General features: G+C 44.5%; 1 protein-coding gene across 2 annotated transcripts in view; it reads left to right on the top strand.

The window, feature by feature from the left end:
• Positions 1 to 23,921, top strand: part of CCDC88A (coiled-coil and HOOK domain protein 88A) — an 865,879-nt gene that overhangs the window by 814,137 nt on the left and 27,821 nt on the right. For both annotated transcript variants that reach the window (XM_086927667.1, XM_086927666.1), the window contains exon 30: positions 5,748 to 5,995. In XM_086927667.1, the coding sequence (XP_086783793.1) occupies positions 5,748 to 5,995 (248 nt within the window). The remainder of the gene's footprint in view (positions 1 to 5,747; positions 5,996 to 23,921) is intronic.

The following is a 23,921-nucleotide window of genomic DNA, read 5'->3' as shown; positions in this document are numbered from 1 at the left end:
CATGAACTTTTTATCATCTGCCTTCCTGAGAGTCATGTACCTGACAGATGTCAACGCTGCAGGACCTTTTCCAAATGTACCCTGAAGGACAGGGAGAAGATTTGTCTCAATTGGACAGAAGAGCGGTGCAGGCAGCAGCAGGCACAGTCTGAAGGTGGGAAGTCACAAGGAGGAGAGGGTCACTCCTCAACCAGGGCTCTTCCACCTTCCCCAGAAGACTCCAGGCAATTAAGATCCAAAAAGAGAGACCACCATCAAAGACAACATCGTCCCAGGTCGAACTCAAGAACATAGCCGTCGAGACAAGGTACAGTGCCTACATGCTCGCTGTCGAAAGCTGGGTCGACGTCCAAGAGGAGGTCACGTTCACCGTTGAGCTATAGGAGGTAGATGTTGAAGGATACCATGGCGTTAAGACACAGGAGAAGTTCGAAATCAAGAAGTCTGTCGACTTGATACTTTAAAAAAAACACTCCAAAACTGTGGAAAGAATCAGAAAATTAAGCTCTTTATCATCCACCTCTGACTCCAGGGCGTATTCTCCATCATCACCCATCATACTTTTGAACTCCCCTATGCCTCCTCCACCACCTCTTCAACCTACTTCGTCAGCGCCTCTCCCACAACCACAGACCCCTCTGGAAGCAACTCTGTCAGCGAGGTTTCTTGCTTCTCCTTGAACATGAAGATCTCCTCATTCCAGATCTCGACTTCGGGCAAGAGCATGAGCGCATTGAAGACATCTCCATCAGTTTCAACACTCCTCTTTACTACGATCTTCTTGTCACATGCATCACTACCATCATGCGTCCAAGTCTAGAACACGATCAAGTCACAAATCTCCACTTTTTCCTCCAGCTCTGGAAGGTATTAACCAACAGAGGCTAATTCTCCCCAGAAAAGGGTCTGTCCAGTGGATGACCTTAATACCTTTCAAGAGGTGCGTATGCGAAGGGATCAAAGTTGAACATTCCAATTCTGCTGCAGCGACATCAAGGTCAGTAATCTTCAAGGCGCTTGACCAATAGGCGACATCCAGACCACTCCTACCACTTGCTCCGGGTTTATTGAAGCCATCCAGGGAGCTGTTCCTTACACTGGCTGCAGCCAAATCAGCTCCATTGAGGCTCCAGAAAAAGTATAGTCCTCTGAAACAGGATCCATTGTTCCTTCATTAAGATTCTCAACCAGGATTCAGTTGTCCTCCTAGCTGCAAACAAAAGTGCACTTTATCAACTCCTTCTTCTACACTTCCTCCAGACAATAAGACTTAGTAGCTTGATTCAGTGGGACGCAAGATATGTGGTGCAGCTGTCACTACCATGAACGCAGCAAGTGCATTTGCCCTACTGGGCAGATATGACAGTGTTATGGGACTCGCAGCGGTTTGCAGAAGACCTCCTGAGAGATCGAAGAGAGAACTTCCTCAAAATGGTTAATGAGGGCCCGATGGTCTCCAAACTGGTCAATAGTGCTGCTTCAGAATCTCCTCTATTGGCAGCCCATAGATACTGTCACGGGTTGGCCCATAGACTGCATTATTGGCTTCATCTATAAGCCCTCAAACACGAATCTCAGCAGAGGGTTCTTAATTGCCCCTTCTTGGGCAACACCTCATTTGGCAATCACACCGACGACGAAATGGCTCAGATGAAGACCGAGATGGAGACCTTAAAGGCAGATGGTCTAGAAAAATGGTAGACACATTTACAAGCCTTATGAAAGATGTTTCTACCCGCAGAGGATTCAAACCCCTCACTGGTCACAAGGCCACATCCAACAGCAGCCGTAAAGACATTTCCAACAGCACCAAAGACGTCAACCCGTAGGTAGAGCTGGCCACCAACCGGCACAAGTAGGAAAGAATCCTGCCGGCACCAACCAATGAGCTTTTGCTTTCCCTTCTTCCTTACCCACTCAGGTAGGGGGAAGTGTCTCAACATCTGCCACCTTACCCACAACAGCCAGAGTGGAAATCCATCACAAAAGACACCTGTGTTCTGAATAATGTACACAGTGGTTATTGTCTCGGATTCATCTGCCCACCACCATATATTCCACCAAAACCATCCACCCACTATTTATAAATGCTCAGATCAGAAGTAAACATCATTTTGCAGAAGCAAAAGGTGGAGATCGTTCCTCCCAGCCAAGGAGGCAAGGGGAATTATTGCTGTAATTTTCTGATGAAGAAGAAAGGCCCTAAAAATGAATTCAGTCTCATACTAGACCTGAAACTCGCCAGCAAATGGTTACAGAGACAGAAGTTCAGAATGTTAGCATTACTTCAAATTTATCCCCAAATCCATCAGGGAGACTGGCTCTTCTCACTAGATCTCAAAGATGTGTACTTTCACGTGTCAGAAAACTCCAAATTCCTGAGATTTGCAGTAGGTCACAATCACTACCAGTACAAGGAACTTCTTTTTGCCTCAAATCAGCCCCCTGAACCATTTCGAGGGCAATGGCAGTGGTCGCTGCACATCTCAGGAAACTCCGGATATTCATCTAGCCATACCTATAAGACTGGCTTATCAAAGCGTAAACACAACAAGAGGCGCAACTTCTCTATCAGATGATGAGCAGTGATCTCCACCAATTAGGACTGCACAGCAATCACAGCAAATCGACTACCTCTCCAGTCCAGTCCATGCCTTATCTTGGTGCCACCATTGACACCATACAAATATAATTGTATCCTTCATAGGATAGACTAATATCAATCCATCTGAAATGTCACTCCCTTATGAAAGCCCCTCATCCCACAGTGTGAAGAGTGTCATCTCTCCTGGGCTTGATGGCATTGTGCATATTTCTGACACCGAACGCCCGTCTCCACCAGAAACCCCTTCAAGAATGTATGGAGGATCAGTGGGATCATTCCTCAGGAAACTCTGAGGACAACATCACGCTTTACCTTAAAGCAAAGCAGTAACTCAAAAAGTGGTGCAAACCAAAAATCTTCTTTAAGGGATGCCCTTTCATTAAGAGATTCTCTCTCAGACATTAGTAACAGATGCTTCTTTATCAGGGTGGGGAGCACACAAGGATCACCTTCAAATCCAGGGATCCTGGTCTCAGAGAGAAAGTACTTATCACATCAATCTTCTCGAGCTATGCGCGGTTTGTCTAGTACTGAAGGCTTTTCTTATGTCCTTTAAGTCAATATCCCTTCTTGTTAAGACAGAAAATACAACAACAATGTACTATTTGAACAAACAAGGGGGAACAACATCCAGAGCCTTGTCTCATGAAGCTCAAAGAATTTGGAATTGGTTGATACCCAGAGACCTGAGCATCACTGCAAACCCTCTTCCAGAGGCTTAAAATGTTCAAGCAGACTTCCTGAGCAGCATTCTTCAGGAAATCCACGGGAGCGTTCCTCACAACAGTCGTGCAAAACATCATCTGCGTGTGGGGCTTCCCTCACATAGATTTGTTCGCAACCACTGAAAACAAAAAATACCAAAACTTTGCATTGAGGTGCTACCAACCATGGAAACTGGGAAATGCCCTATGTATCGACTGGTCCAGCAAATTTCTCTATGATTTTCCTATGATTCCCCTGATTCCATCAGTAATGATCAAACTGTCTTACTTGAGGGCCAAAAACGATTTTAATAGCTCTGAAGTGGTCCTGACAGTGATGTTTCATAGACCTTCTTCACATGTCAGAGCATCCACACATATGCAGCTTCAGTGCAGACCGGACTTTTGCATGAAATTAGATAGTCAGATGGTTCATCCCAATCTCTCCTCTTTGAGTTTGGCAACATGTCTCCTGAGCTAATTCAATATTGACATCTCAACCTTCGCCAAGAATGCATGACTATTCTCAAGGAGGTTAAGTGACCATCAACGCATGCAGCTTATGATTGGAAAATGGAAGAGATTTTGTATCTGGCGTTCTAACAAGAACTTTTCCAACAAGGTGCTGAGAAGAAGCTATTCTTCCATATTTGCTTTATCTGGCAAAATCAGGCTTACAGTTCTCATCTATTAAAGTTTATTTGGCTGCAATTACTGCATATAGAAAATGTCCTTCACAAACCTCTTTATTCTTATAGGGTTTGATAAACGTTTTCCCTCCAGTACTTCATCCCTCCCCGCCCTGAGAATTGAATGTAGTGCTTTCATCCCTCATGCAGGCTACCTGTGAACCCATCCATAAAGCATCATTGGAACACCTTTCATGGAAAGGTAGCTATTACATCAGCACTTACGGTTAGTGAGATTCATTCTTTATGTTGTCGCAAACCGTATATGGCATTCCATAGTAGTAAGGTCGTTAAGAGGACTCATCTGAAATTTATATCAAAGGTTGTTTTGAATTTCCACATTAACCAGGCCATTTATTTGCCTCCTTTCTTTCAGCGCCCTTCCACTCCAGCTGAAAAAACTCTTCATTCTCTAGATGTCAGGCGAGCCTCAAAATGTTATCTAGACAAAACAAAGTATATGCGCAAGTCTAATCAATTCTTTGTAAAGTATTGCCTGATCCCTACAGGTTTAGCCACTTCTAAACCATCTGCATCCCGATGGATAGTGACTTGCATCCTGTTATGCTACTGGAAAGCAAATATGATTCTATCCAGTACACCTAAAGCTCATTCCACTGGAGGGAAAACTGCTATGGCAGCTTTAATAAGGAATATACCCCTCGCTGAAATATGTAAAGCAGCTATGTGGAGATCTGCTCACACTTTCACTGAACACTATTGTTTGGACTCAGATGCTAGAACAGATGGTCAAGTAGGAAAGGCCTCTCTGAGGAATCTATTTGCTTAATCTGGTCTAGGGATCGTCTCTTTTCCTATCCACCGCAGTTTGAAGGGGTGAGCTTGCTACTCTATTCAGTGCTTATTATTATCAATGGAGCTCCCCTGAGAGAGAAGGAATTGTATTTTTACCTGTAATCCTAGTTCTCTCTCTGGGAAATCTCTATTGAAATCATAAGGAACCCACCCTCCTCCCCAGTGGATGAAGCATGAAATGGGCATTCACTTTCCCTACATGATACTTCAACTGTCTCAATAAAAAGAACCGAGACAACTGCCATGTGCTGGGCATGATGGGATACTGGTGGGCTGTGAGCCCTTAAAGGTGCAGTTTTTTTTGCATATCTGCACAGTTGCAGCTTAAGGGGCTACATTGTCTTCTTCATTTTTTTTCGTTAAAAAAATGTGTTTGTGAAAGAGATTTACATAGTCAAATAACATAATTTCAGTTAATTTTCCTATTTTTTACATACATTTATTACCATTTTTCAAATGCAATCTAAAGAAATTGCCCAATATAGCCTTTTTACAGGCTGCAAAACAATTTTGTCCTAAGTGTCTCTCCAGGCCTTACTGAAGAAAGGTAAACATCTACACTTCACTAACGTGGGCGGGGCTATTCAGTGTTGATGATTTTAATGGATATTCCCCCGAGAGAGAACTAGAATTACAGGTAAGAATCCATTCCTTGCTGTGGAAACATAACTCAGTAATTAATCGGTGAGCACTTTCAATTGATTGGTGGACTTTTTTCCTCAATTACTTTATCATGAATATGAATCTAGGAGCTGTGTTAAGTGTGGGAGCAGTTTAGAGATCTAAAAGACAAGATCATACTTTTTCTAAATACTGAGTTTGAGTAAGAATAATAAATCCTTGATGTGTCCGATTGCATAAACCTATTCATTTAATATGCAATGCACATCTCCACATCAAACAAGACACATTATTGTTTTTTTTCTATTGCAGGTGGTGGTATTGACCCGTTCGGGTTACAGAGTCACAGTAGTGGAGAATTCAGTGTGGTTCGTGACCATGATGCGTGGTCCAGCAGCAGCAGCAGCCCAGTTCAACCTTTTGGTCAGCACTTAAAAAAGAACACTAGATCAAGCCCAGTGCTCCAAGGACTCCAGATAGAGAAAGCTAGATCCCCAGGAAGTGAGGTTGTCTCATTGAAGCAGTTCTTGGCAGAGAGCAAAAACCTTGAAGGAGCACAGGTGAATGGAAACAAATGTTTTAAAATTATCATTCTAATTTATTTGGGAGATTGTTTTTAACCCTGGAGTTTGTAGACTACAGGATTCTGGGTGCAGTGTAAAATAGCATTTATCAGTATATGCAATACATTTCCTGGTTGTTTAGTCAACTATTCTTGTTAAATATTTCATCTTGTGTACAGTGGATACTTTCTGAGTTAAGATGACAGGGGTTTTCTGTTTGCTATTGTGTACCTAACACCTATGAATACATTATTTTTTATGAAATAGTTTTAATTAACTTTCACATGTGAGATATACAGCACGTAAACAAACTTGTGAGATATACCGGTCATCATACATTGCCAACCTTATTCATCCTCACGTACACACATTTACAGTGGAGTACAAATGACCTACCATGTCGTGGATGTCTCCTGCCGTCCCCCTTCCTACAGCGAGATCTCCATGTTCATCCCTTTCTCTGGGACCCCACCTTTCACTCTACAGTGTTTGCTCGGCATCTTCGTTGGCTCGCCAGGGTTTCCATATTTTTAGGTCTCATGTAGACAGTTCATGGGCTGTCTCTTCAAGACATTTTGTTTACTGGTAGTGGGCTTAAAGCCCTCACATTACTTACCATTGGTGGGCTTCAAAGCCACTCTCGATTGCTTCATTGCTCCCTGCTGGTCAGTTCTGCGGTCAACACTACCCTCTTCTTGCATGTGACCCCACCCCGCCGGCACCCCCCCATAGTATAGTCCTTGACTCCTTACACTGCTCGCACTTTTAGCAACTATTTGTTTGAGACATATGAGCTCCAGATTGTACACTTAGCATTAGATCGCCACCTGGTGTTGGGCTCGGATGATTGCATGTTGTTGCCGTCTTGGAAGAAGTCTTTGTAGTGACGAGATAGGTGACTCCTCCCTTGGACTATAGTGCGCATGGGCATCGGCTCCATCCTTAGATTGTTTTTTTGCGCCACTGGGTTCGGATGAAAGTTTTCCGCTCCGGCTAGAAATAGACTTTTCAAGCACTTCGAAGCACAAAAGACTTTCCTAAAAAATTTACCAAACTACTTTCGATATCGACTAACATCATTTCGACTCCATCACCTCGATTCTGGTCGTCGACGCCGCCCGTTGGGTCTATCCACGCCGTGAGGCCTACACCTCATGGAAAAGACGCCATTCAAGAAATGCCCCGAGTGTGGAGCAAACTTTCCACACAGTGACCACCATCTGCAACCTGTGCCTATCACCAGAACACGACAAATCCAACTGTACAGCCTGTGCGTCCTTTCGATCCAAGAAAACCATCCAAGATTGAAGGGCCCGTTGACACAACATGCAGAGATCAGCTCGGGAACCAGTGGATATCTTCGACGAGGAGGTTCCACCCGTTCCCGAAGAAGATTTAGGTGATCTCCAGATCGTATCAGAGGCAGACGACTCAGATGACTCCATACCATCGGGTCAACGCATGAGTACTACTGCCCCTGCACCACACACAGCACCCAGATCGAGGGCAAAGGTCAACACTCCGCCTACGGGGCCCAGTCGCGACCGAAAAATCACTTCAAAAGCCCCACCATTGAGCCCGGCTCCGAAGAAAATACCTAAGCCTTCCAGTAGCTCGGTACCGAGCAAGCCGCACGTGACGATCCCACAAGCTCCCTGGGCACCGAAACCGAAAGAAGTCTCGGCTCCGAAACCGTCGACTTCTAAAGACTAAGAAATGAAGCCAGCGTCCGACGCCTCAAGGCCGACGAGACCAGCTTCCACTCCGAAGCCATCATCTTCGGTACCGAAACCGACAAGGCCTGATTCCGATGGACCCACACCATCGAAGCAGCCTATGACACCGAAATCAAAACCTTCGGTGCCGAAAACTATAACACCTCCTAAGGCTAAAGACAAACAGCAACCTCGTCCGGACCCGAAAAAATCGGCGCCGACAAGGGTTACACAAGGAAAAGACCTCTTCCAACCAGATCCTCTGCAAAAGAAGATCTACATTGACCCAAAGACAAGTCATGTATCCACTACACCGCACAAGAAGAGGAAGTCCGATGCAACACCCACACCTGTAGTTCCTGCCAAGAAGAAGGACTCTGCCACATCTCCTATGCACCCTTCTTCTCCTGTACTTCCTTCTCCTTCATCACCTGTTCCTCTTAACAACTCACCACTGTATCGCCTTCACATTCTCCTCTTTTATCCTCACACTCACCTCAAGATGATGATGAGTATAGGTAGGGGGATAGACCCAGATGAGCCTTTCCCATACCCTGTAGATGATACAGACTGGGAGTACCCAAACCCACAGGATGTGCCAGATATTCCTGACCCACAGTCATACCCATCAAAACCTTCTCCCCCAGAAGACAACATTGGGTTTGGTCACCTATTGAACAGAGCTGCCATTTACCATGGGGTCACTATGCATTCTGATGAGGCAGAGGAAGACTTTCTCTTAGACACATTTGAACAATCACAAAGGTCTGTTTAAATTCCTCCCATGATTAAGGAGGTCATCAAGCATGCTCCTGACAATAGTAAAGACCCTGTACGTTCTAGGATCCTAAACGCTAGAATTAAGAAAAAATATAGGCCTGCGCCTGCAGATCCAGCCTACATTAAAGGACAACTACCATTAGATTCACTAGTTGTGTCAAATGCTAGGAAAAGGGCAAATTCTCAAACTTCAGGTGAGGCACCCCCACCTGACAAAGAATCAAAGGTAATATATGCTTCGGGCAAAAGAATAGCTGCGCAAGCTACTAACATATGGCGTATAGCTAATCCACAAGCCCTCCTCTCACGATATGAAAGGGCGCATTATGATCAGTTAGAGAAACTATTAGACCATCTACCTGATCAATATAAGGCACAAGTAAATGACCTTATACAAGAAGGCAAGCTAATCTCTAATGCCTCAATCAAGTGCGCACTAGATGTATCAGACACTGTATCTAGAGCTGTAAATACTAGTGTCGTACTTAGGAGACATGCGTGGCTACGCATTTCAGGGTTTAAACAGGAAGTACAAACTACCAATTTAAATCAACCATTTATTCAAAACCAACTGTGTGGACCAGAAGTAGACACAGCACTTGAAAAGTTGAAGAAGGATACAGACACTGCCAAATCTATGGGGGCTTTACAGTCCACACAAGCTAAGAGTTATTTTCTTCGCTCCTTTTACAGAGGAGGCTCCAAACAAACTGGGACAGACAATACAACACCCTTCAAATCTAGCACACAAACATCCTCTAACAAGGGATATTTTAGAGGAGGAAATAACAACAAGGGAATAGGTCGGGGTAACAACAATAATCGAACCTCTTCCACTACAAAACAGTGACTTCCCTCTGCTCCCCAAGAGCATTCCACCCCTGTGGGGGGGCAGATTAACACAATTCCTGCCTGTCTGAAACTCCATAACAACAGACAAGTGGGTGAGACAGATTATCCAGTATGGCTACTGCCTAGAACTTACAGCAACCCCTCCACATATACCGCCCAAGCAGCGTCCAATGTCTACAGAACACCTTGCTCTGCTCAAACAAGAAGTTCTGTCACTTCTACAAAAAGACGCAATACAATTAGTTCCTTTACAAGAACAAGGAACAGGGGTTTACTCGCTGTATTTTCTAATTCCCAAGAAGGACGGGACACTAAGACCAATTCTCAACCTCAGGCCCCTCAAACAGTATATACAATCAGATCATTTTCATATGATCACTTTACAAAAAGTGCTCCCACTGCTGCAACAAGGCGATTTCCTTACAACACTAGACCTAAAGGACGCCTACTTCCACATTCCTATACATCCTGCTCACCGAAAATATCTAAGGTTTGTACTGGAAGGACAACACTATCAGTTCAAAGTCCTTCCATTCGGAGTGACATTGGCACCACGAGTATTCACAAAGTGCCAAGCAGTAGTAGCAGCCGATCTCAGGAGACAACAAATACATGTCTTCCCTTTTCTAGACGATTGGCTCATAAAAGCCAAGTCATTCAATCAGTGTGTCCAACGCACACAACAGACAATTCAAGCGTTGCACGACTTAGGGTTCACAATAAACTACACCAAGTCGCACCTGCAACCCTCTCATATACATCAGTATCTAGGGGCTACAATAAATACGTCTACAGCTCTAGCGTATCCCAGTCCAGCAAGGATACAGAGCATTTAAGCCTTAGTCACAACCTTTCAACACCAGCACTCTCTGCAAGCCAGAGTGTTCATGAGACTGATAGGCATGATGGCATCTTGCATCTTCATAGTACCATATGCAAGACTGCAAATGCGTCCGTTACAGGAATGTCTAGCACAACAGTGGAACCAGGCTCAAGGTCAATTAACAGACCTGGTGTTGGTAGACAGCCGTGCACATCGCTGTCTGCAGTGGTGGAACACCAAAAACTTGACAAAAGGGCGGCCATTCCTCGAACCTGTTCCACAACAAGTGCTTACAGCAGACGCATCTCTCACAGGATGGGGAGCCCATCTCCTACATCATACAACTCAAGGACAATGGAACAGTCAACAGTCAACAAAAATTGTTCCATATCAACCATCTAGAGCTGCTAGCAATATTCTTAGCACTCAAAACATTTCAAGTACAAGTACAAAACAAAGCTGGCTTAATCCGAACGGACAACATCACAGCCATGTATTATATACAAAAACAGGGGGGGCACACTCTCTACAACTGTCCCAGCTCGAGCAAAGCATTTGGAGATGGGCCATTCCACAAAACATATATCTGTTGGCAGAACTCCTAAACCAGGAGTAATTAGAAAGACAATCTTTTCTTCCTAATTGTTTTGCACTTTACACTTTTTTGTTAATTTTTACTTTCACGTCCCTAGGTAAGGGTGGGCCTTAGCGAGTCCATACCACCAGGGTTTAGCACACGCAGAGTCCTGATGAATGCCAGGTAAAATCATACCGTTTTGTGGCTGAAACATGTCGACTGATATTTAGGAAACTACCACTCAACTAATTGTGGACAAATTTCCAACACATAAGTTTTTATTAACCATTCCTTAGTGATCATTAGAATAAAGTTAATCTTGATACACTACGGACTATTTTTAACCATCCACCATTCACTAGTTTATTTTCTTTGCACAACACTGCCAGAACGCACCAACCCGCTCAGCAGTAAAATCTGGCGTTGTAGCACACCAAAGAGACACTCGGTCTCTTTGGTGGGGCCCGATGATGAAGCATGTCATCATTAGGTGGTGAGTGAGGGCTTTCTTTAACGTCCTAAGTGAAGCCGTTTACTTGCTCCTTACTGTGGTCGAATACAACCATTGGACACTCTTTTCTATCTTAACCTACCACCAGACTGTATGAACATCATTAAAGAAGTTAGGAGACCTACTACCAGAGTGTGCTATGCGGCTAAATGGAAGACATTTGCCATTTACGGCAACAATAACCAAATTAACCCTCTGGAAGCTTCCATCCAGAATATCATTTGCTACCTTCTACATTTACAAAGGTGTCACTTAGCATATTCATCCATACACCTACACCTTGCAGCAATTGCAGCATATTTACAAAACAGACAACATCTGTCTCTCTTCAGAGTACCTGTAATTAAGGCATTTATGGAAGGATTAAAGAGAATCATCCCACCCAGGTTGCCACCTTCTCCGGTGGGGAATTTAAACGTTATTCTTACAAGGCTCATGGGTCCCCCTTTCGAGCCTTTACATAAATGTGAACTGCAATTTCTCACCTGGAAAACAGCTTCCCTTATTGCTATTACCTCTCTTAGAAGAGTAAGTGAGATACAAGCCTTCACAATACAAGAACGTTCTTTACAAATACATAGTAATAAAGTGGTTCTAGGAACTAATCCGAAATTCCTTCCAAAAGTCATTACTCCTTTTCCTTTAAATCAATCTGTAGAGTTACCTGTGTTTTTCCAAAACCCAGACTCTGTAGCAGAAAGGGCTTTACACACACTAGATGTTAGAAGAGCTCTTCTCTACTATATAGATAGAATTAAGCCCTTTCGAAAAACAAAACAACTGTTTGTGTCTTTCTCTCCACCTCATAAAGGCAACCCCATTTCTAAAGATGGAATTGCAAGGTGGATTGTAAAATGTATACAAATATGCTATCTAAAAGCAAAAGGTACATTAACAGTTCCTCCTAGAGCGCACTCCACACGCAAACTAGGAGCCTCTATGGCTTTCTTAGGAAACATACCCTTAGAGGACATATGCAAGGCGGCAACATAGTCTACAACACACACCTTCACTAAACACTACTGTGTTGATGTGCACGCCAAGCAGCAAGCTGCAGTAGGCCAAGCTTTCCTTAAACCTCTCTTTCAAACTACTGCAACGGATACAGGAGACCACCGCTAGGGGAGTCACTGATGCACAATCGATGCTAAGCGTACAATCTGCAGCTCCTATGCCTCGAACAGAAAATGCTACTTACCAGTATGCATCCTTTCTTGGCATGTAGAGCTGCAGAGTTGTACACGCCCTCCCGCCTTCCCGGGACAGGTATCCATTCCAGTTTTATCTTACTTAGATGCACACACATGGACATCTTTTTCTTTACTTCTACTAACTCCATCATTTCCCATCATGGCGAAAAACAATCTAAGGATGGAGCCGATGCCCATGCGCACTATCGTCTAAGGGAGGAGTCACCTATCTCGTGACTACAAAGACTTCTTCCAAAACGACAACAACATGCAATCATCCGAGCCCAACACCAGGTGGCGATCTAATGCTAAGTGTTCAACTCTGCAGTTCTACGTGCCAAGAACAGATGAATACTGGTAAGTAGCATTTTCCTTTCTTTTTGTTGAGCCACTCTACAGAGTGCATCGTTCCTAGCTGGCTCTATCATTTGCTTGTTGTTTTAGGGTGTCCAGCTTGACTTTGTCTCTCATGTAAGTACTCACTATCTGTAAGCAGGCCTTTAAATCTTATTCTCGTCTTGTCTCATTTGATGTGTATTTAAAGACAAAGGTCAAATGTCAGGCTTTTTTATTTTGAGGGAAATTGGTGTTTTCTTTTCTTTCACTGACTTCAAAGTGATGGGATTTATGTAACTATCCTTCCTGCGGAGTACCCATGCGAGAGGACAGGCTGTAGGATGTTATCTTTTCTAGCACTCAACAAAAATTAACTGGGCTGATATTTCAGAATACATCAGAATGAGAACAGTAGCAATGAAGCACATTTTGTTTTGTAATTCTGAAGTGTGGGGAAAACAAATATTTGAATATGCTCAAAACAAATCAATACACTAGATGATCACATTTCCACCTATTCTCATTTGTGCACAGTAAAACTATATTTCTATGCCAATGTAATGGCCCTTTTCAATTGGAAATGTATTGTCTGTCATGGCAGTGAGCCTTCACATCGTACATACTCCACACTACGCAACTCCACTTTATACTACTCCTCTCTACAACCCTCTACATGACTTCAATCTACAATACTCTGCTACACTCTATGCCCTTCTACTCTATATTACGACAATCCATGCCATGCCACTCCACGGTAAGACACTCTACGACATGGCTCACCACTCCACTCCCTTCCACTACATTCTATCCTTTTCCACTCCAATCTACTCAAATCCAATCTACCCCATTTCACTGTACTCTACCCCTCTCCACTTTACTACAATCTACCCCACTCCAATCCAATCTACCATACTTACTCTAATCCACTCAATCTATTCTACTACAGTGTACCCGACTCCGCCCTCACTCTACTCCACTCCATTCTATCTCTCTCTACTCAAATCTACCCCACTCCAGCCTATCCTACTCCATTCTACCCCAATCTCCCACACTCCACTCTACCCTGCTCCAGTGCCCCAATCTACCCCACTCCACTCTAACCTACTCCAATCCACCAAATCTACCCCACTTTACTCCACTCCATTCTAGCCCACCCCACTCTAACCCAATATACCCCATTCCACTTTACTCCAATATATCCCATTCCAATATATCACACTCCACTCCAATCTAACCCACTCCACCCCAATCTATCCCACTCCAGTTTAGCTCAATGTACTACACTACAATCTACTTTACTTTAATCTACCCCACTCAACTTTACCCCACTCCAACCTACCCTACTCCACTCTATCCCACTTTAAATGACCCCACTCCATTCTAACCCACTCAATTCTACCCCAATCTACCCCACTCCATTCCAATCTATTTTACTCTAATCCACCCGATCTACCCCATTCAACTTGGCCCCACTCCACACGACCCCACGCAACGTTCACCCCAGTCCACTCCACTCTTCTCAGGTCTACCCAAATATACCTCACTCCACTCTACCCCAATCTACCCCGATCTACAGAACTCCTATCTACCACAATCCTCCCACATCTGCTCCTATTTACTCCCATCCATCCGAATATATACCCAACTCTAGTCCAGTCTAACTCAACCCATTCCACTCTAATCAATGTTATGTTATGTTATGTTATGTTATGTTATGTTATATTTATTTTTGTATAGCGCACGGCTACTCAAAAAGAGTGTCCCGGCGCTTTTGAATAAGGAGACCTACAGCAAAATAACACAACACAGTAATAAAAACAGGGAGGAATGCAGAAAAAAAACAGAGAGAACAGCAGAACAGCCAACTAAGTAAACAGCCAGGTTTTGAGGCCTTTCCTAAATGCAAGTAGGCTGGTGGCTCCCCGGAGTGTTAGCGGCAAGGTGTTCCACAACTGTGGCGCCAGCAGTCCGAAGGAGCGGCCTCCAATGTTAGCTCTCTTCACTCGCGGCTCAGCCGCGAGGAACAGAGATTCTGACCTGAGAGAACGAGCCGGATGATAAAAGGCAAGTCTCTTTTGGAGGTACTTCGCTCCCACCGCATGAAGAGCTTTATAGGCCAAAGTTAACGCCTTAAAAACAATCCGTTTGCGGATGGGCAGCCAGTGTAAGGTCTGCAACAGGCCAGCAGCACTGGCTCGCCTGTTCAGGCCAAAAATGGCCCTCGCGGCAGCGTTCTGCACAACTTGGAGCTGCTGCAGCAGGTACTCTGGCAGGCCCAGGTAAAGAACGTTGGAGTAATCTAACCTAGAGCCGATCAGAGCCTGCACAGTCAGCTTCCTATGTTCCTCAGACAGAAGAGGTAAAAACCTCCGCAGCATCTTAAGGAGGCCAAAACATGTGCCCGTCACACCAAGGATCTGTGATCTCAGCGTCAGACCCTTGTCCATCTTGACCCCCAAGTTCTTAGCAGTTTGGGATGAGCAAGACGGAGGGAACATGTTAATGGGCCACCAAGCTTGCCAGTCTGGCTCCGTAGCGCACCCGAAGAAGAGTACCTCGGACTTATCGGAATTGCACTTGAGGCTGTTCAGCTGGAACCATTTAAAAACAGCCCCAAGGCAATCCCGGATACTCTCTCCATCAAAGTCTCCTCTCTTACAAGAGAAGAGGAGCTGGGTGTCGTCGGCGTAGGATACGATCTGGGCCCCGAACGACTCCGCCAGCGCCGCCAAAGGGGTCATGAAGATGTTAAAAAGGGTCGGGCTCAGTATAGAGCCCTGTGGAACCCCGACTCCCAAAGGCGGCATCACGGCGGAATCTGGGGAGGCCCAGACCGTTTGCCGGCGGCCAGCTAGAAAGGAAGAAAACCAGCTGAGCACCGTCCCCCGTAGGCCAATCTCATAGAGTCTTGCGAGAAGGCCGTCATGGGGGACGGTGTCGAACGCCGCCAACAAATCCAACATCACCAGCATGGCTTTGCCCCCCGTGTCCAGAACCCCTTTAATGGTTTCTGAGACCTCTAGGAGCGCGGTCTCTGTGCTGAGATTTGGGCGGAAGCCGGACTGGGTGGCATGCAGAATCTCGTGTGTTTCCAGAAAATTGGAGAGCACCGTCTGAACATGCTTCTCCAAACTTTTCGTAAGAGCAGGCAACAGAGAGATAGGCCTGTAATTGACCGGGGCCTTAGGGTCGAGACCAGGCTTCTTCAGCAAAGGGATGACCATTGCCTGCTTCCAGGCCTGCAGAACCACTCCCTGGCTCAACGAGAGATTCAGGAGTGGATTCGCCAGCGGATTTATCACTTCCGCAATTTTTGCCAAGAATTTGGCCGGGCAAGGGTCCAAAGGCGACCCAGATTTGAGATTGCCCATAAGCGCTAAGGAAGCAGGGGCTGAGATAGGTGGAAAAACAGCCAACGTCGGACCAAGCGGGGCCAGAGGGTGCAGGTCATCCTCGGGGTTGGTCAGCCCCGCGGGCGCCACCGGTGGAAAAGAGTCCTGGATAAGTTTAATCTTGCTGGTTCCATTCTACCTATCCCACTCCATTCTAATCTACCTAACTCTCATATGCCCAATTTACCCCACTCCAACTACCCCAGTCCACTCTATTCTGCTTCACTCCACCCCAATCCATCCCACTCCACTCTTTTCCAATCTTCCCTATTCCACTATACCCCAGTATAACTCAATATAACCAAATCTGCTCCTATCTACCCCTGTCCACCCAAATCTTCGCCGCTCCAATCTACCCCACCCCACCCCATTCCACTTCAGTCAACCCCACTTCACTACAATCTTCCCCAACCCACTACAATGTACCCCATTCTTCTCCGCAATCTACCCCACTCTACACCACCCCAATCTACCCCACGCCCGTCTACCTCACTGTAACCCAATATACCCCACTACAATCTATCCCACTCTTTCCTAAACAAATCTCCCCCACTTCACACTACCCCATCTACCCCTCTTTACTGCAAACCAATCTCCCCCACTTCATGCTACCCCAAACGACCCAACATCACACTACTCTAAACTAATCCACCCCTCTCCACACTACCCCAGTCTACCCCACTCCACACTTCTCCAATCTACTCCATTCCACACTACCCCACTCCAATCAACTCCACCCCACACAATGTCACTAACATTCAGCCATGCTAAACAGCAGCCACACTTATGTACAACATGGCTAAAACACATTGCCAAAGCCAATAGCTCTTGCATAGACATGACATATTGGCTTTGCCAATGTTTGTTTTGGATTTTCGAAGACATCCCCTTGCCTGGTATACTAGTTTCTCAGCCCTCATGCACCAGTCTACATTTGTTTCCCATGCATGTACCAATGGGATTCTGTCCTGCCCCAAATTTGTGAATACGTTTCTTCTCCCCACCATAAGGGTGACGTTGCAGAACAGATGTGTATAGCGGTCCAGTGTCTGTTTCCTCCATATGCCCAGGGTGATCAACTGCGGGGTAAGTTCTAGTGTGACCGCCAAGACTGCTGATATCCTGTAGCCTATTTTACCCCAGAACTGTATTTTGGGGTTCCCCACAATGTGTGGATAAGGGTGCCCCTTTACCCACATCCCCTTAATCAGAGATCCTAGTCGATTCGTCCCATGCAAAACAATCTACTCCTTGTATAATATGCTCTATGAAGACTTTTTTGTTGGATTAAACAGAAGCCTGCCCTTTTGGTAACCTCCGGGGGTAACAGCACGCTGCACCGCAGTCGTTGTCCTTCATCCTACCCAGGCCACGCTCCCAGCCAAGGGAGTAGGTCTGTATGCAAAATGGAGAAGTAGAGACGGGACAATGAGTAAAGTCTTCTTTGCTACTACTTGCCATTTTAACTATCATCTAAGGCATTCATATGTCCTTGGTTCTTTTGATAACCACCTTTAGTCTTGTTCTCATTAATGATCATGGTTTTCTTTTTTCACATCACCTACTTCTCTTTTGCCTAGTTCTTGTTTTTCAATGTTCTCCACTTGTAACATGATGTGTCACTTGTGCATGCAGGTCTAGTGCTGCGTTTGTGGTTATCAACCTATTTTTGCAATTTGTCAAGCCCTTATTTCAAACAGGACCTTTTGCAAACACGAAGGGCCAATTCAAAGAAACGTAGGCACACCTAAATGCCAGCATTTGATTTGCAGTCTAAATTCGCTAATCCACAGCAGAAGAATCAAGAATAGCTAATTTGTCATCTTCAAAATCTACGTGCTACTGGCAAACTGTCTACTGTAACTTTAAGTAATTAAAAGTGAGAGTATATGTGTGTTAACAAGGCAGTGGCTATTAGGAATTCTGGGAAAACTCTGGGAAAACGTTGTAGCTTTACAAATATTAATAATAGTTTTTCCAAGTGTATTTGCATAGCTGACTTCTGCCCATTATCCACTGTGGAGCTGGCATTTCCAAATAACCCCCTCAGCAACACAGAATGTTAATAGGCTACAGTCAATAACTTAACCAGCAGCGGCAGCAAATGCAAACTCTGCCTCAACCCAAAGGTTTGCCCTGCTAATGCTAACGTGCAGTTAACAGGAGGCCGAAATACATTTTATTCTCGTCCTGCTCCTCTTCTCCTCCAGCACTAAAACTTCCATACATCTTTGGTACCAAAGAGCGACTACTTTCCAGTCAATAGTACAAGTGGTTGCGTTTTAGCAGGATTGAAAAAACTTCCTAACATTTCTGTATAAATCATCCAGCCTTTGCCATCTCTATTCTATCCAGGCAAACACTTTGGTAAAAAATAAGTATTCACTCACTTCTCCAGAAATGAGTGATAGAAAGATTTCCTGTATTTGAAGCATGTCCTCTCCCACAAGAAGGGGAGTGGCACTATAATTCTAGATGTCGGGTTTCTGAACAAATACCTGAAACTATATAAATTCAAGATGGTTGTACTCTAGCACATTCATCCTACCCAGTAAAGCGTTCAGGGGTTTGGGGAAAGTAATTCTCCCACCTTTTGTGATGTATACTATTATTCTAATTGCCCTGATCAAATGACTTCCAGCTGAGACATTTTTGTTTTGTTAGAAACTTCACCCGGTCTCACCTGGGTTAATGGGTTTACTGCTGTAATTGTTTCTTTCATTGGCACTAGGCAGCACATTGTGTGCCAGTGTTGGAAAAAGACAGGAATGCGTCTCATTATTTTAAATATGGTGCTTTCCTGCCCTTTCTCTGTCACGCAGTACAGCAAGGTGACTTTCTGCTCTGCATGAATTTTTGGTGAATGTTCCCCTATGTATATGTTTCAGGCATGTGTGGCTGTAGATACACATGCTTTGCATACTTCGGCCATCTAGTGTTGGGTCCAGAGGTGTACAAATTGTTTTTCTTCAAAGAAGTCCTTTGAACCACGAGACAAGCGACTCCTTCTCTTAGTGATAATGCGCATAGGCATCAACTCCATTGTTGGATTGTTTTATTTCCGCCATCGGGTTCATACATGTTGTGTGGCTCTCCGTTCAAGACCGTCTCGGGCTTAATTTGGTTCGCTATCCAGTTCCACCTTTGTCTGTATTGTTTTCGGTCATGTTATCTATACTACCCTGCTTCCACCAAGAATGGGCTGCTAATGGAACTGACTCAATTTCACTTCTGTTCATGAGCCATGCACAGAACTCAAGAACCGAACTCCATCAGGTTTGCAACTTATGTTTGTCTCCAGACCATCAGGAGGCAGACTGTGAAGCTTGTCGTGCCTTCCGATAGAAAAAGGCTTTGCTGGCCCATCAGGCGTGTCATCAAGAAATGCAACACAGAAAGATAGAGGAAACTTTGGACATCTTCGAGCAACAAGATGTCGAACGAGAACAGGAAGAGCCTCCGGAGGATTCGGTAGAGGAGGAAGAAGCCTTCTCCATTCATGACACAGGATTCGGATCCGGCGTCGACTCTGACCTTGAAGCCGAACTAGAGATCCAAGATTTTCCTTCTGGACAGCATACTGTAAGTACACATGCCCCTGATTCATCAACCAAAAAACAATCTGTCTGCACCGACTATACGGCTCCCTGGCCACCACTGCCATCAGGCCATGGTAAGCACAAAGTGTCTGCTTCGGATGCCCCGCCCTATGGTTTGCCACCGAAATCTAAGCTGAAACAGCCCCAATGAGCACTGAGTCAACAAGACTCGACACCTAGCTGATCAGCTCCCTCGTTAATTCTGAGTATCCCACGTGCCATTGCTTCGGCTCCAACCACTTCAGCTCCTGCCAATTCGGTTTCCAAAAAGAAATCTGTTATGGCACCGAAACCTTCGGCAATAGCATCAAGGTTGCCGGCTCGATCCAAAACAGAAAAAACTGCATATACAGCCTCAAACTGAGTGAATTTTAGTTTAATCTGTGCACAAACCATCTTAATGTCAACTTTCTTTTGAAGAGGCCGTAGATGTCCCAGTGCCAAATAAAAAGAAGAACGGACTATGCAACCAGTCCTCTGCGTCCTCTTTTCCACCACCTCAGCCACCTCCATCACTCTCTTCTCCACCACCTCACTCTCCAGGGAACATTACACCACAAGGGTCTCCTCAGTCTTCCACTGATGGTTATGGGGGAAGAGATGACTCATTCACACACAACAGATCTTTGAGATCATTATGACACTGACCCAGATCTCTACCCAGCCAAACCTTCAACCCCTGATAATGTTTCCTCATATCAGGACCTAATTGCTAGAGCAGCAAACTACCACCAGGTTCAATTACACAAAGACCCTGTAGAGGATGATTTCCGTTTTTAAACTTTAGCTAGTACACTTAGATCATGCCATTACCTTCTATTTTGAAAAGCATGCTGCGTCACTCTAATGACATCTTTAAAGACCCAGTAAGAGCATGTATCATAACTCCCAGAGTGGACAAAAAATGTAAACCGGCTCCATCAGACCCTATTTACATTTGAGGTCAGGTTCCGCCATACTCATTAGTGATATCTAATGCCCATAGAAGAGCTAATTCACAAACATTAGCAGATGCCCCTCCACCTGACAAAGTGTCTAAACTCATTGATGCTTCGGGGAAGCGGGTAGCAACACATTCTTCCAATTACTGGCAGATTGCACGATATCAGGTGTGCTCTAGATTCAGCAGAGACAGCAACCAGGGGCTTCAGTACCAGTGTATTGTTGTGGAGACATGCTTGGCTACATGAATCTGGTTTTAAGCCAGAGGTACAGCAAATAATACTCAATGTACCTTTTGATATGGAACCTCTCTTGGACCCCAAGTAGACCAAGCATTAGAGAAGATGAAAAAAGACAATGAAGTAGCTAAACCTATGGAGGCTCTACAAACCCCTGCTTTGCTTGGTTCCTTGCACCCTCCCTCCTTCAAACATGGTTCAGAAACGACACCGTCTGATGCTTCTACCTCCTCATACAGGCAGCAATATCAAACCTTCCTCTCATGAGGATACTATAGAGGCACATATAGAGGGAACAATTACAAAGGTCATGGTAGAGTTGCCTCAGCACAATCTGCACCCTCTCTCCAAAACTGGCTCGCATCTCATTCTTCCCGAACAGCCGGAGGCAGGCTACAATATTTTTTCCACACTTGGCAAAATATTACATCAAATCAGTAGGTGTTGGACTTTATCCAACATGGTTATTGTCTGGAGCTCATAAACACTGCTCTAAAAATTCCACCTCACAGATACAATCTCTCCATAGAACATCAAACTCTGCTCTAACAGGAAGTGCAGGCTGTATTACTAAAATGAGCCATAGGGCCTGTCCCTCTTCAACAGCAAGGATTAGGAGTGTACTCCTAATAGGATACTTTCTAATCCCCCAAAATTAACAAATCACTAAAACCCATTTTATATCTCTGGCCATTAATTCATTACATTCTCTCAGATCACTTTCATATGGTCACTCTTCAGGACGTGATCCCACTGCTTCAACAAGGCAACTTTATGTCAGCACTAGACTTAAAGGATGCCTATTTCCACATTCCAATACATCCAGCTCATCGCAAATACCTCAGATTTGTTGTAGCTGGAAAGCATTATCAATCCATAGTACTTCCATTCGGAGTCAATACAGCACCACAGGTGTTTACCAACTGTCTAGCAGTAGTAGCAGCTCATCTATGCAGATAAAACATTAATGTCTTCCAATATCTGGATGACTGGCTTATCAAAGCAAATACACTTCCCTTCTGTCAACAAAATACTCAGATTACTATCCATCTTCTCAGTCAGCTGGACTTTACCATCAAAATACAAAAATCACACCTTCAATCATTACAAATTCAACCGTATTTGGGAGCTATCTATACTCAATGCACACTTGGGTTTGGCATACCTAAATCCAAACAGAATTCAAAATATTCAAATACTGTCACAACAGTTTCAGCTCAATCAATACAGGTATGCATCTCTTAGGCATGATGGCATCTGTTCATCGCAATAGTACCACATGCTCGACTACATATGTGCCTGCTGCAAAAATGTCTGTCACACCAATGATCTTAGTCACAGGGCCATTTACAAGACCTAGTGTTGGTAGACAGCTGATCTCATCCCTGTCTGCAGCAGTGGGACAAACAATAAATGTCAAAAAGAACGGCCATTTCTCGACCCTGTTCCCCAAATCATTCTCACAGCAAATGCATCTCTTACAGGATGGGGCACTCAGCTACAGAATCTCACAGTACAGGATCTCTGGTATGACAAACACCAGAGTCTCCACATCAACTCCCTTGATTTTAAAGCTGATCACCTAGCATTGAAAGTGTTTCTAACTCTTCTGGAAGGCAACGTTGTCTCGATCCGGACGGACAAGATGACAACTATGTACTATTTAAAAAAACAAGGGGGAAATTCTCTCCTAAGTTATCACGCCTATCTCAGACAATTTAGCTTTGGACACTATGTCACAACATCCATCTGCTAGACGAACAGCTCCCAGGGATGGACAACCAGTATGCTGACTTCTTCAGCAGGATGCGGCAACAAGTCCACGAGAGGGAACTCCACCCCCAAGTTCTACAAATAGACCTTTTGCAACTGTAAACAATGCAAAATGCCCATACTTTGCCTCTAAGCTCCCACACCCCCTATCCAAGGGCAATGCTCTATGGAAGAACTGGTCAGGGATATTTGCCTACGCTTTTCCACCTCTCCCACTTCTTCCATTTGTTGTTCAGAGGATCAGGCAATCGTCTCTCACTCTCATTCTAGTAGCTCCCCTTTGGGCTTGTCAACCATGGTACACTACTCAAACTCAGTAGTTCCCCACGAGACACTTCCTTTCAACCCGGACCTTCCCACTCAGAACCATGGAGAAATCAAACACCCAAATCCAAAGGAGCTCAAACTTGCTATTTGGCTCTTGAGATCATAGAATTTGGTTATCATAATCTCCCACCTGAATGTATGACTATTCTTAAAGAAGCTTGTTATGCAGCGAAGTGGAAACAATTTGTCTTCTATTGTCGCAGTAAACAAATCAATCCATTTCATGCATCTTTACAAAACATTGTTTGCTATCTTCTTCATTTACAAACAGCAGGCCTTGGCTACATATCCTTACATTTACATTTAGCAGCAGTGGTGGCCCATTTGCAAAACAGACATCTATCTTTGTTCAAAGTACCAGTTAATTAGGCATTCATGGAAGGCCTTAAAAGAGTAATTCCACCTAGAGTTCCACCTGCACATGAGTGGAATCTGAATATTGTACTTACCAAACTTATGGATCTATGATTTTAACCATTACATAAATGTCCACTACACTTTTTATCTTGGAAAGTCGTTTTTTTGATAGCCATTACCTCTCTTAGATGAGCCAGTGAGCTCCAGGCTTTAACATTGGAAATACCATTCTTTCAAATACTCAGAGATAGAGTGCTTCTCAGAACCAGCCCAACATTTCTTCCAAATGCAATTTCATCTTTCCACCTCAATCAGTAATTTGAGGTACCTGTTTTCTTTCAACAGTATGATTCAGTTGCAGAGAGGGCGCTTTATACATTAGATGCCAAAACAGCTCTAATGTACTATATTGACAGAATTAAAGAATTTCGTAAAACTGACAAACTGTTTGCAGCATTTTCACCCTCTCACAAAGGAAAGCTCATATCCAAGTCAGGCATTTCTAGATGG

This window comes from Lissotriton vulgaris, chromosome 6, assembly GCF_964263255.1.
Source record: "Lissotriton vulgaris chromosome 6, aLisVul1.2, whole genome shotgun sequence".
NCBI lineage: Eukaryota > Metazoa > Chordata > Amphibia > Caudata > Salamandridae > Lissotriton > Lissotriton vulgaris.
The sequence above is the reverse complement of the archived record's forward strand: the minus strand, read 5'-3'. Positions and strand labels throughout refer to the sequence as shown.